Source organism: Calypte anna, chromosome 10 (genome assembly GCF_003957555.1).
Source record: "Calypte anna isolate BGI_N300 chromosome 10, bCalAnn1_v1.p, whole genome shotgun sequence".
Lineage (NCBI taxonomy): Eukaryota > Metazoa > Chordata > Aves > Apodiformes > Trochilidae > Calypte > Calypte anna.
The window spans coordinates 20788046-20800864 of record NC_044256.1 but is presented as its reverse complement, the minus strand read 5'-3'; the positions used below and the strand labels follow the sequence as shown (position 1 = coordinate 20800864).

At 48.0% G+C, this 12819-nt stretch overlaps 1 protein-coding gene across 7 annotated transcripts in view; it reads right to left on the bottom strand.

The window, feature by feature from the left end:
- Positions 1-917: 917 nt before the first annotated feature.
- Positions 918-12819, bottom strand: part of GLCE (glucuronic acid epimerase) — a 47441-nt gene continuing 35539 nt past the window's right edge. For 6 of the 7 annotated variants that reach the window (XM_030457139.1, XM_030457143.1, XM_030457140.1 and 3 more), the window contains 3 exons: positions 7199-7743; positions 3924-4169; positions 918-2038 (listed from right to left, as the gene is read on the bottom strand). In XM_030457139.1, coding sequence (XP_030312999.1) covers positions 1014-2038; positions 3924-4169; positions 7199-7730 — 1803 coding nt within the window. In that variant the 5' untranslated portion in view covers positions 7731-7743 and the 3' untranslated portion in view covers positions 918-1013. Of the gene's footprint in view, positions 2039-3923; positions 4170-7198; positions 7744-12819 lie in introns of those variants that run through there. The other variant, XM_030457146.1, reaches the window with a different exon arrangement.

Below are 12819 nucleotides of genomic sequence, written 5' to 3'. Positions count from 1 at the left end.
GCACAGGTGGAGCTGGAAAGCCCCCTGGGGTGATTTTAGTTTTTAAAATGCCTGATTTACTCAAGCAGGTTAAAAATGAAAATCACCCTAGATAGACCTTAATTAATTCCCACTGAACTTCCTGCTGGAAAAGAGCTCCAGGTGACACGCAGGAATCCAAGATCCATTCCCAAAGAGTGAAGTTGCTTGGAGAAACCTCTCGGATGCCATTAAAAAAAATTAAATAAAAACCACAGTACAAAACACGGGGCTTCACAACAAGAGATTCCAGCAAACCTGATGGGTGAGGGTCAGTTTGTAAGGAAGGGTGTCATGGGTGCAGGTTTGGGTGGTCCAGGAGCCCCAGGGGGTTGTGCTTTCGTGCCACGACTTCCCAGCCTGCACGCTCTGCGTGTCCATCCACAGCTCTGCAAGGAAACCACACAGCTCATCTCCAGAGGGAGAACAGAACCAATTAAAAAAAAAGAAATAATTAAGTGTGTAGTTTTCACCCCAGGAATGAAGGAAAACATTCTAAAAAGAAACAGCTCTCAAAAAGGCTCACTGTCCACTACCCAGGCTAGAGGGAAACACACAGGAACGGCGTCACACCACGCTGACCCGACACGGACACGAAGAATTCCACTTCCAAAGAGGCCACAAACTAAACTTTTCAGGCAAGTGCTGGACTCGAGACACCTGTATGGCTTCTGCTCATATTTTCCTACCAACAGGAAAAAAAAAACAAACCACCAAAAAAACCAAACCCAAACAACCCAAAACTCAGGAGCACAACAGGGCTTTGCTTCGTGCAGACGGTTTCGCCGTGGAGCCAAGGTCCCAAATCCTCCTCATCAGACCCCAAAAGTTCCACGCTGGAATGCAATGATTTCAGGAGAGCAGTTGTAAGGATCACTTCTTTTGTTTTGGGGAAACAATCTGTAAAAAATAAAAATAAAAAATAAAGTGGGATGCGACCTCTGGAGCTGGACCTGGAGGTGGGAGATGGCCGGGGAGGGGTTTGGTTGTCAGCTCTAGTTGTGCTTTGCCCGGCCACCTCGCAGGTAGCTCTTCCACCTCTTGACAAACTCTTTGAAGATGGGGGACTCGTCGATGGTGCTGAGGAGCTGGAGCTGGTTGATGTGGGTGGTGTGATAGTCCCACCGGGCCAGGTTGGGAGCCGTGCCCAACATGAAGTGCCTCAGGTCGTAGATGGTCCCCGAGCCGGTGTCGTAGAGGGGCAGCATGGCCTTCAGGGACTCCATGCCCCGCTCGTAGAGGAGCCGTGCCTCCCTCCCCAGCTTCTCCCCGGCCGTCTCCTTGAGGTCGTAGAGCCCGATCAAGGAGTACATGAACCCGTTGAGGACGAAGGAGCTGGGGGAGGTGGGGTACTCCTCATACCAGTCGTGCTGGTTCATGAAGACGGCCTTGACCCCGCGCTGCTCCGAGGGCAGCTTGTAGGGCGCTGTGGCGCGCAGGGCGGCGCCGAGGAAGGTCTGCTCCTTGGTCAGCAGGTAGGCTCTGACCAGCGTGGAGATGGCCTGGCCTTGGGCCATGGCCGAGTACCAACCCGGCTCCAAGGATTTGAAGCCTTCGCCCAGCTTCCTGGTCACCATGATGGGCCAACCTCCCTTCTCATCCTGGTTCCTCACCAGCCAGTTGCTGGCGGCGAAGAAAGCCGCCATGTGGGCGGTGGCCGAGATGGTGACGTTGTCGAGGAAGCCTCTGCCCTTGGCCACCAACTTCACCACCTTCTTGGGCATGATTTTGGTTTGCTTGACGGCCTTGGTGTTGGAGAGGCCGACCCCTTTCCTGAGGTCGGTGACCAGGTCCCTGGTGAGGGTGCTCCAGGTGGTCCTGGGCCCGATGCCGTAGTAGATGTCGCGATCCCTCAGAGCGATGAGTTGGGTGTTGGAGACGTAGTGCAGGGTGAAGAGCTGGTTCCTCTCTGTCGTCTCCAGAACCACGGAAATGCTCCCGTTTGTCACGAATTTGAGGTCAAAAGAAATGATAAAATCTCGGGTGTTGGAGAGCTGCAGGGACACCCCCTCGGTGCTTTCTGGAAAAGAAAAACCCAGAAGAAGCCTTGTTGAGTGGTGAAGCCCTGGTTCCTCCACGGACATCTAAGCTGGGAAGAGCAGCTTCCAGGGATGAAACCTCCCAGCAGGCAGAAGCCAAAAGCTTTCAGGGCAGCCCATCAATAATTCAATCATTCCTCCTGCCCACTCTCACCTATTAGCTAATTAAGGAGGAAAGTCAAGCTGTGAGCAAAGGCTCCTGCAGCACCAGGGAGAACTTATTTCCATCCTACATGAACACACTGAAGGAGCACAAGTGCCCAGGACTCAACTGATGGCTTTATCAGAGGCTTCTGGTACCTGATGGTGGAGGAAGGTGACAAAGAGCAGAGCTGGATGGGGCTTGGAGCACCCTGGGTTGGTGGGAGGTGTCCCTGCCCATGCAGGGGGGTTGGAACTGGGTGATTCTTAGACTTGAAGGTCCCTTCCAACCCAAACTCTATATATTTTTCTCCATGCAGCCATCCAGCTCTGGTCAGCTCCTCCTGCCCAGCACAGGCTCTTCCCAACCTCCCAAACTCACCTGTGGCATTTGGTGGTGGTGTATTTTGACTGAAGCATCACATTTCCCAGCCTCTTAAAGCACAAAAAAACCCCAAAAACCTTCACTCCTTTTTGAATTTTGGAGATCAGCACCTGCTTTGGGGAGAAGCAACCCAGAGCTTTTGTTCCCCAATGTTCCACTCCTCAGAAAAAAAAAATCTAATTAAAAAAACCCCTGCTTGCAACTCCTGTCAAATGAGTTTTATGGTTCCTTGTAAATAACTGCTTGTGTGATAACGAGGGGAATTATAATAGAGGGGAAAAAAAAAAAAAAAAAAGAAGGAAAAAAAAGAGTTTTAAGAAGGAGAATTAAAGGCTGCCCATTGTTTGGACTGCTTTAAGCATCCATAAATCCATTACTTAAGGCCATCTAAGAGGAGTGGATGCACAGGGTGGCCTTTGAGCCCCACACATTACTCTGCCATCAATAAAGGATGAGGAGAGAATACAGAACAGATCTTTTAGCCTCCCCTCTCCCTGTATTTATCTACTACAAAGACACAAGAGTGTTGGACCATTTTTTCCCTGGAGACCCAGGCCTGAGGTGCCAACTGAAAATTACTTCATTGTCTTTTTAAGTAATGGACTCATTAATTCTAATGGGTATTGATTGAGGAAAGAATACATTACATCCTTATTCATGAGCCTGTCCCAGCACAAAGGAAACTTTTGCATGAAATAATGAATTTCCCTGCTAAGTGGGAAACAGAACAGGGTCAGTCCAGGAGACAGCAACAAAATGCACCTTGCAAAACATGGGGGGAAGAAGATTCCCTGATCCCCATCCCTTCACACACCTGCTCCTCCCTCCTGCTGCCTTCTTTTTGGGCTTGCCAGAACTCAGATGATAAAATTTTCCAAAAAAACAGTTGTGTGGCCACTGAAGAGAGAGATCCTGGAGAGAGCTGCACGTGCTGCAGGCTGAAAATAGACCTTATCTATCATCTGCCAACATCTGTTTATCACACATCAGTGCTATTTCCCAGGCTTCACAACTGACTCCATGGGTTTTGTTGTTGTGGTTTGGTTTTGCTTCTATTTTGAGACAGGAGCTGAAAGGCTCAGCAAACGTGACCATGGCTGCTCCTGGTGCACACAACCAGTTGGTTTGTTTTTTTTTTAATTTAAATACCATTAGAAAAGCAGTGAGGGGGGAGAAAAATGAAGAATAAAAGACCCCAGAGGTAGAGAAATGAGATGCCATTCTCAGGTGAGAGCTTGAGGAGAGGGAGCCAAGCAGCATAAATGCAAACCCAGCAAGCCAAAGCTCCCTGGTGCCACCTGAGTGCTCTGCTTGGCTGCTACACGTGGAGAAGAACCCACCTGGAGCCACAAACTGCTTGACATTGGTGAACTTGGCTTTGTCAGGCACTGTGGAGAGGGAGCAGCCCTTGGGCACCATCCACTCAGCAGCCCTGCTGGTTTTGTCCTTCTCCTCTGCTGTTTCATAGACCTCGATGTGGGGTGGCCTCTCTGTCAGGTTTTTGCTGTAGTGGCTCAAGCCATACTGGGCAATCTGGATGGGGTAGAAATAGCCTTGAGGTCCCCACTGGGTGGACAAGGGCACACCTGAAAGAGAGGAAGAAAAGGAGCATTTTATCAGCATGTCTTTCAAACCCACTCCTTTGGCTTCTGGCATGGGGGGGGGTTTCTTGGCTGCTTTGAGGAAGGTCCTGGCTCAAGATGCAGATTGCTCCTCTTTACACTGAGACCTGGAACCACCCAGAACTAAACAGATTTAAAAGGCAGGGAAATCCTTACTGTGCTCTTCCCTACGTCCTCGTTTCATTGTTTACTGAAGCATCATACTTTAAAACACATTTAAAATGCCCTAACAGATTTTCCCCCCCTCCTACTCCGGAGACCTCTCCATCTCCAGCCTGTGTTCCATCTCACACAAGCCCTTTAACACCACATAAATCTTGGCAAATTCAGTGTTTATGTTGTTACTAGATTTTGCTAAGAGTTATTTGATGCTAAAAGAGCAATTTATCCAGCATCTACAAATCTGCTCCAATTACCCTGGCTCCCCTAAGAGCATTACAAGCAGAGTCTGAAGCAATGCCTGCAGGAACCAGCCAGGCTCTCTATGCAAAACCACCAGAACCTGCCCCAATTTTTCCACCCAAAGCTGTCACTTGTCTTCAGAGCTGCTGCTCCAGCCCAGCTGCTCCTGGGATTAACCCTCCACACACAATTCCCTGTCCCACAAGCTGGCAGCCTTGCAGGAGAAGACATTCCAGTGAGGTTTTGGGTGACTTTTAGATGTCAAAGCCTGTGCAGAGTGAAACAACCCCTTGGAGCATCACCTCTCTCCAGAGGATTCAAGGAGGATGATAAAGAACATTTCCTGCAGGCTGATGAGTTGCATTTGACATGCCAAACCCATGGCATCCTCATCCCAGGTGGGCAAAGGGAAGCAAACCCTGTGGAGGAGATTTATGGACACCCACCCCTCCACAAGCAAGGCAGCACACGAGACCTCAGACAGGGATAAACCCAGGAGTCTCCTGAAGTTTTAGCTGGAAAAAAATTCCCAACCTGGAAATCTGGAACCAAAAGGGGAATATGTCATCGTGACCCTCTTGCAGGAAACCAAGGAGATTTAGTGCTGCAAAGCTTTGCAAGCACACAGGAAAGGAAAAAAGAAGATGAAAATAAACAAGTTGGCATTTGCACCGTTTTTCCCCCCCCCAGGCAATGTCAAGCTCAGAAACCAATTTCTGCTGAAATCTGGCACAATGAGAAGCTTACACTAAATGTAAAAATAAAGACACATTTTCATACATATTTTGGTGCTCTGTGTTATTAATAAATATTACTGATGGGGGTGTGATGGCTTGCTGCTGCCTAGGGAGAAACTCATCCTGGGAAACACTTAAATACCACATATTATCCCAGCTCCTGGAAGCCAGCAGGCTTATTAAAGCTCAGGGTTTTCAGTGAAGGGTGCATTCACCAGGACTGAAAGATGAAAGAGAAAAAAAAATCAGCTCTAAGAGTATTACTTGAAATTTATACAAGATGACAAGATTAAATCCTCCAGGTCACAGGACATAACAACACCTTAACCTTGCAGAAAGAGAGGAGGTGAAAACACAACACAAAGGTTTCTTCATCAGGCAGCAAATCTCTAGGGCTAAAATGATGCAAGGCAGGAGCCTAAACTGAGAAGTGTTTTCATATTAAACCCCCTATTTTACAAACTACAGCTCTTCCTCTTCTCTGACCTGTTTTGCTGGCTGCCAGTAGCTTTCTTGCCTTTGCAAAACCCAGGCTCTGGCACCACATTTCCTAACAACAGCTCTTAAACCACAGGCTGCAAACCAGCAAGGTTTATAGGGAAATAACCCCATTATTGAGCATTTAACTCACTGGGCTCTCGAGGTTTAAGTAGAGAGCAGCTACACACAGCACCTCGTGTCCCCAGCACGCAGGAATCTGTCCTAATGGGTAATTATTTCAGCTTTTTGCTAAAAAACATCACCAGGACTGCAGAGCCCACTTGTAAGGGGTACCCCCTGCACCTTCCATAGTTCATACAAAAGCTGGTAAGGCTCTAAGATTCAGGTCCAACCCCCCAAACAAAAGCAGAACCAACAGAACCCCCAGAGAATGGACGTGGAGATACCAGGGTGCTTCTGTACCTGTGGGAGAGCCCCAGATCTCAGAGTCCTGTTTCCCTTCCTCGACAGATGTCACAGGAGTTTAAAAATTAATAAAAATGTGAGAGTAACCTAAAACCACCCCAAAACTGCCATGCCCTATGCATCTGTTTATGCGGATCCTCCACAGCTGTGGTGTCCGTATGATGGGAAGAGCTCGTGTCAATAGAACAGAGCATCACTAGTCCCTGAAATGCAGGAAAATTGATGTGGATTATTAAGCCAAAGTTGGTCTTTAATTTAGGAGGGGTGGCAGTGTCACATTCCATAATGGTTTTATAAAGTCATTAATTTTTTCATACAAAACCTGACAAGAGTTCTCAGCGACGGAGCCGCGGGAAGACCTCGCGCTCTAATCACCAATTGCACGGTTTAGCAGAGGTGCAAATTGGAAAGGTTTCACCATATATTTCATTTTACCCAGGGCTGCACTGGTGGTTGGAGAGCTTTTAAACCCTTCACTTCAAAACCTTGCCTTGCTTTGGCAAGATGAGGCAACGCCCCACGTGCCAGCAGTGAGCTGACACCAACTCGCCAGGACCGTGCGCAGGACGGGCAGGAGATAACTATTTATATTTTAAAATAATTGTGGCAGATGTGACAAGTGCCAAGAGCAATGCCACAACTTATGAGCAGCACTGCAGAGATGTGTCCTGGCACCTCCAGAGCTCGCTGGGACCAGTGAAACCAGAGATGGGGAAAGCTGGCACGAAGCGGAGACGGCGCCCGATTTCTCAGAGGTTTTCTTTTAATCAAGGCTGTTGTATCATCAAACCACAGAAGGGTTTGGTTTGGAAGGGATCTTAAAAGATCAGGCAGTTCCAACCCCCCTGCCCCAGGCAGGGACACCTTCTGAGATCACCCTGCAGACGGCAGCACATTTTTAAGCAGCACTTCAGCTATTAAAATGAAAATCAAACACTTGGCACCAACCTTCGACACCACTTATGCACTTCACTCTGTCTCGAACCTCCACGTTGTAGCCCTCAAAGGACATGAAGACCCCGTCGGGGTGGTAAGGTGCTCTCTGTGTGTATACTTTGGAGTAGCTATGAGAGAATTCAAACCTGTCATAACCATCGTACTGAGCAATTTTCCCATAAACCTCAAAGTATTTCTCTACCCAGCTGAACGGCAGGAAGACCTCGTTGCCTTCCCTCCTCCCTTTAATGGTGTGCTCGTCATTGATCAGACAGTCAATCTCCTCGTACTTCAGCCCTGGGGCTTTGTTGAAGCCTCCTGCCACGGGAGGAGCTTTCTGCTGCTCCTGGGGAGATGCCTCCTCCTCGCTCTGCTGCCGGGCTGGGTCGCTCTCGGAACCGGCTCCGGATGCTCCTCGGCTGCGGGGGAAGGAGCCACCTCTGTCAGAGGAGCATCTGTTCCACAGCAGGAAGGTCACCAAGGTGAAGAGAGCACAGATGATGATCAGAGTCTTGTAGTTGACCCGAGCTGCCAAGCAACGCATATTCACACCATACCTGCAAGAGAAGAGAAGAGAAGGGAAGGGGGATGTCAAGCGGCGGTGCTTAAAGGTGGAGAGGTTGGTTCTGCTCCTTCAGGCTGGGGGGGAAACATCTCCAGGGGCACAGCTGGTGGCAAGGGGACAGGATGAAGCACTTAGAAAAGAACTTGGGGTGCCACGAGGGTGTCTGGTGGCCAGGGGACAGGTTGAAGCACTCAGAAAAGAATTTGGGGTGTTTGGTGGCCAGGGGACAGGTTGAAGCACTTAGAAAAGAGTTTGGGTTGGGCTCCATGGGCTCAGCACAGGGGGGGTTTGGTGGCCAGGGGACAGGTTGAAGGAATCAGAAAAGAATTTGGGGTACCATGGGGGTGTTTGGTGGCAAAGGGACAGGTTGAAGGAATAAGAAAAGTTTGGGGTGCCACTGGGGTGTCTGGTGGCCAGGGGACAGGTTGAAGCACTCAGAAAAGAATTTGGGGTGTTTGGTGGCCAGGGGACAGGTTGAAGGAATCAGAAAAGAATTTGGGGTGCCACGAGGGTGTTTGGTGGCCAGGGGACAGGTTGAAGCACTTAGAAAAGAATTTGGGGTACCATGGGGGTGTTTGGTGGCAAAGGGACAGGTTAAAGGAATTAGAAAAGAATTTGGGGTGTTTGGTGGCCAGGGGACAGGTTAAAGGAATTAGAAAAGAACTTGGGGTGCCACGGGGGTGTCTGGTGGCCAGGGGACAGGTTGAAGGAACTAGGAAAGAATTTGGGTTGGGCTCCATGGGCTCAGCACAGGGGTGTTTGGTTGAAGAACTTAGAAAAGAATCTGGGGAGCCATGGGGGTGTTTGGTGACAAGAGGACAGGTTGAAGCACTCAGAAAAGAATCTGGGTTCTTCCAGCTCTCCCTGCAAAGCAATGAGACCAAAAGCCAGGTGCTCAGCACAGCAGTGTCAGGAATAGTGGGCAGGCATCTGAAAGAGATGGTGTTTGGGGCTTTTTGGGTGTTTTTTTTTTTTCCAGCTGAAAGCAAAGAGATCCAACACACCAAGGCACCACTGTCCTCCTGGCTGTGACAACAGATTATTTCCCCCGGAGGAGCCAAGACAAGGGCAGTGGTGGCAGGGACACCACTTCTGAACGTGAGCTTGGTGCTAATGAGATGCTCAGGAACCAGCCTGGAGGAAGAGAAATCCTCAGCAGAGAATAACCACCTCCTACCCAGCACCATGAAAAAGGGATTTCCAACACAACAGCTTCCCAAGCAAAGCCTGAAGGCCAGAAATATCCCTGGTTCCCACAGCTGAGATCACTGAGCTACCCACAGGAACACAGATGGCTATTTTTTGCCTTGAAAAAAACCAACACAAACAAAACACAAGCAAAACAAAACACACCATAAACATTTTCTGAGATGCAAAACTCAGTATTTGAGGCTGGACTTGGGTTCTTCCTACACCTCAAAAGTGCTTTTAAAACCCTAACACAGAGGAGGAGAAGGTGGGCTGACAACACAGGGTTGTCCCTGGTGGGGACAGTGCCAGTGGCCCCAAACCAGGAGCTTCCAAGAGAAGCCAAGGAGGGACTGGGAAAATCTGGGATTGCCCCAGGGACAGGACCTCCATGGGCAGGCTCAGGGGCTCACGTGTCCTCACTGCTTCCCCAGGAGAAGGCAGGAATGATGTAAAAACCCTCTTTCAAGCTTTTATTTTAGTTTGTTTTTCTGCCACAGACAACCCTCTGGCTGCATGAAGTCTCCTCCAACACCACTGCTACAACCCTGGGAAGGAAAAAAGCAGGGAAATAAATCCAGAAGTTGATGCTGATTATTGAAGCACCTTTGCTCAGGAGACCCTAAAATTCTGCTGAGGAATTGAGTCCTTCAAACAGAAGCCACACATCTCTCAACCCTGCAGGATTTGAGATGCACTTCACAAAATCCTGATTAAACAGGACTTTAATTTGCCTCTCCAGTTAAGTGTTAAACCCTCTGCTTAACTGCAGCCCCAGCTGACATCCCTGGGGCTGCTCGTGGGGTCCCAGACCTGCCAGGATCTGGGCAGAGCACCTGGACAAGGAGTTCCAAGGAGTTCCAAGGAGTTCCAACCTCCTCCCCCCTCCCCTCCCATCCTTTTAACATGGAAATAATCAATTATCTCTCTCCAGTTTTAGGCTTCCATACTGTAAGCACCATCTGGTCATTTAGAGCTGGACTTCCAAAGCTAAGTGTCTGATTTTCTGCAAGCTGTTTACTCCGAGCTTTTAGAGAGGATAAATTTATATTTACAGATAATTGTGTTTTTATTGAAACGCCAGCAGAAAAATAAATCCAGTTTTCTGCATCAGCAGATAGTTTTTAGTGATGATGCTTTCAGGATGACCTCAAGGAATACACTCTGCTCTTACTATTTTTTTTTTTTTTTTTCTTTCACACCAAGGGATAACTCACTTTTAAATAGGGAATGACATTTCTGACACACTTCACCTATAAACTCAAAATTAATCAAGCCAGCTGGATTACCAGGGGACAGGGAGAGAGGGAAGGGGAGACACCATCACCAGGCTTTTTACAACCTGTTCCTCCAGGGCTTTAAACAGACTCCAGAGTTGCAAGAAGGTCCTGGCTGTGCCACTCTACACAGCTTTTATTTTAGTTGGGTTCTGCTGCCCTGGACAGTAGAGATTTTGGAAAGGTAGAAAGGTTTTCCTGAGCTCATCCTGGAGCTCCAGGGAAGAGCAGGAGATGCTGCAAGGTTGGGTCCAGCCACATCTGTAGCTCCCTGGCAATGCTGCTGAAATATTCAGGTTTTATGAACTATAAATGAACTGAAGAGGACTGGGAAAGAGAACCATCACATTAAGTCTCACCAGTCAGTGAAAAAAAAAATAAAAAATCTAGAAATATCAGTGGAGGAGAGAAGCTTATTATGTGTTCAATGGATAGATGGATTTTCATTCAACTGCGGGGAAAAAAAAAACCCCTCAGAATTCCAACAGCAGAAAAAGGTAATTTAAACCCACAAAGGGACTGTGTAAAATTGGTTTATTCCCTCACTGCTCTTATGAAAAGGATTTCATCACACCAGACCTAAAAGATTTAGGGAGTACAACGTGGGAAGGTAGCTTTCAGTTATGGAGCAATATATCCACCAGCAGGATAACATCCCCAGGGCTGGGCACCCAAACGCCTCCCACCCCCAGCTGAACTGGGGCAGAAACTTCTTGGAAGTCCTAAAAATTCCTTTCCTAAAATTCCTTTCATTCCTGGATGCAATTCCTGGGTTTCAGGAAGGGCTGGAGCAGAGCCATGTGCTGGGATTGACACAGCCCTGGCCTCCAGGGACAAGGCAAATAATCCATAAATTGCTGTTTGTTGAGTTTTACACTGTGTACACTCACACACTTGCTGTACAAATCCTTATATCCATCCCAATTAAACCAGAAGGAAATGGCATTTCTTCCAGAGTGAAAGCCCAGCCCTAAATATCTCCCAAAAGCAGGGAAGCAATTAGAGAAACTGAGTCTGTTAATTCCAGCCAGCACCGAGGCTTCCGAGACACTTTTCCACCTGGAGAACAAGAGGTTTTAAATAAAAATAAAACCTGTGCTGCTTTATTAATGATGCCTGAAAAAAAGGACAAACCTTGGTATTCTGTACCATGAATTCACAACCTGCAGTCCCAGGGTGACAGATTCAGCTCAGTTCTTACAGAAACCCAAGTTATTCGTGTTCTAAAAACACGTCCCTGTCTCTCTCCCAGGAAGCCCCTTGCAAGACAGGGCTGGTTTTGATCTGCAGACCTAGGAATATATTAAAAATAAGGATTTCTCTGAAGTCCAGACATTGTCAAGGTTTCTGTGTGCTTGGCTTGGGAACCATCCTGGTGCTTTACTTGTCCTTGCTCAGCTGCAAAGCCCAGGAAGACCCCGGGAGGCTCCTCTTGTTCTGTAACCCCAGGCAGCAAAGTTTAAAAAAAACAACAAAACAACCCTGAAAACTATTAAAATGGTGGCATGTGGTGACCCCAGCCACAACAGTGATGCATTTTACCCAGGTTGGAGGCAAGAATTATTCAAGAGCTTTCTCAAGGCTCCCAGAGGTGCAGGGGCAGCTTCAGTGCTGACAATTTGGGGTTTATTTTTTATTTTTTTTTTGCTCACGTGCTTTCATCGAATCAACTGAGTTGGAAGGGACCTCAGAGATCATCATGTCCAACCCTTATAATAACCCTTTTAATAAACCAGCTCCAGCCTGGACTGGCAGCACTGTTACCTGCTCCAAACACCCTGCAGAGTCCAAAGCTCTGGAGAATGCAAGACGTGCAGCAAACTTCCAGAGCTCCCTCCTGGGAAGGGCAAGGAGCAGGATGTGGTTCTGAGCTGGTTGGAAAAAAAAAACTGCATCCCAAATACATCCCCCCCATGAACAGGTTGGTTGGCAGCAACTTAAAGCACTGGCATTTAAATCCTCTGCATTTAAACAGTCACCAGAAATAGGTTGCTCCCTGAGTCTCCCAGGTCTCTGAATGGTCTAGCAGACCCAGCTGGTGCTTGCTTGGAAGGAAAAAAGTCAGTATTTTTTCCTTAAAAGCAGGGATTTCTGCTGAATAGTGATAAGCCACCTATTTACTTGAAGCCCCTAAGCCAGACTAAGCTCTCTGGTACAGAGTAAATAAACTAAAGCCAAGCCTGAGCAGTGACTGCCAGTCTGAGACAGGTTAAATTCAGTATTTGGAGAAAAAATCCACTGCAGTTTAACAAAACAAGGCAACAAGGCCAGAACCTCCAGACATAACCAGACCTGAAAGTTATACCCAGTTATGCACAAACCTCAGGGAGTTTTTTCCCCACCCTTTTTCTATCAAACACAGCAAAACACCACTTAGGTGGTGACATTACCCAACATAAACCCCAAAGAACTCAGGAGTTGTTTTCAAGAATGGTGGAAAACTCCATCTGATGAGCAGAAGGACATCAAGATTTCAGACCCCTTGCCAAGATCCTTAAAATGTGATGTTTGAGCTTCCTGACAGCCCCCCATTCCCCACTCCATGCTTCCCCTGCTCACCCTTCCCACCTCCTGCTCTGCTCTGCTCTGCCTCCTCCTCTTCC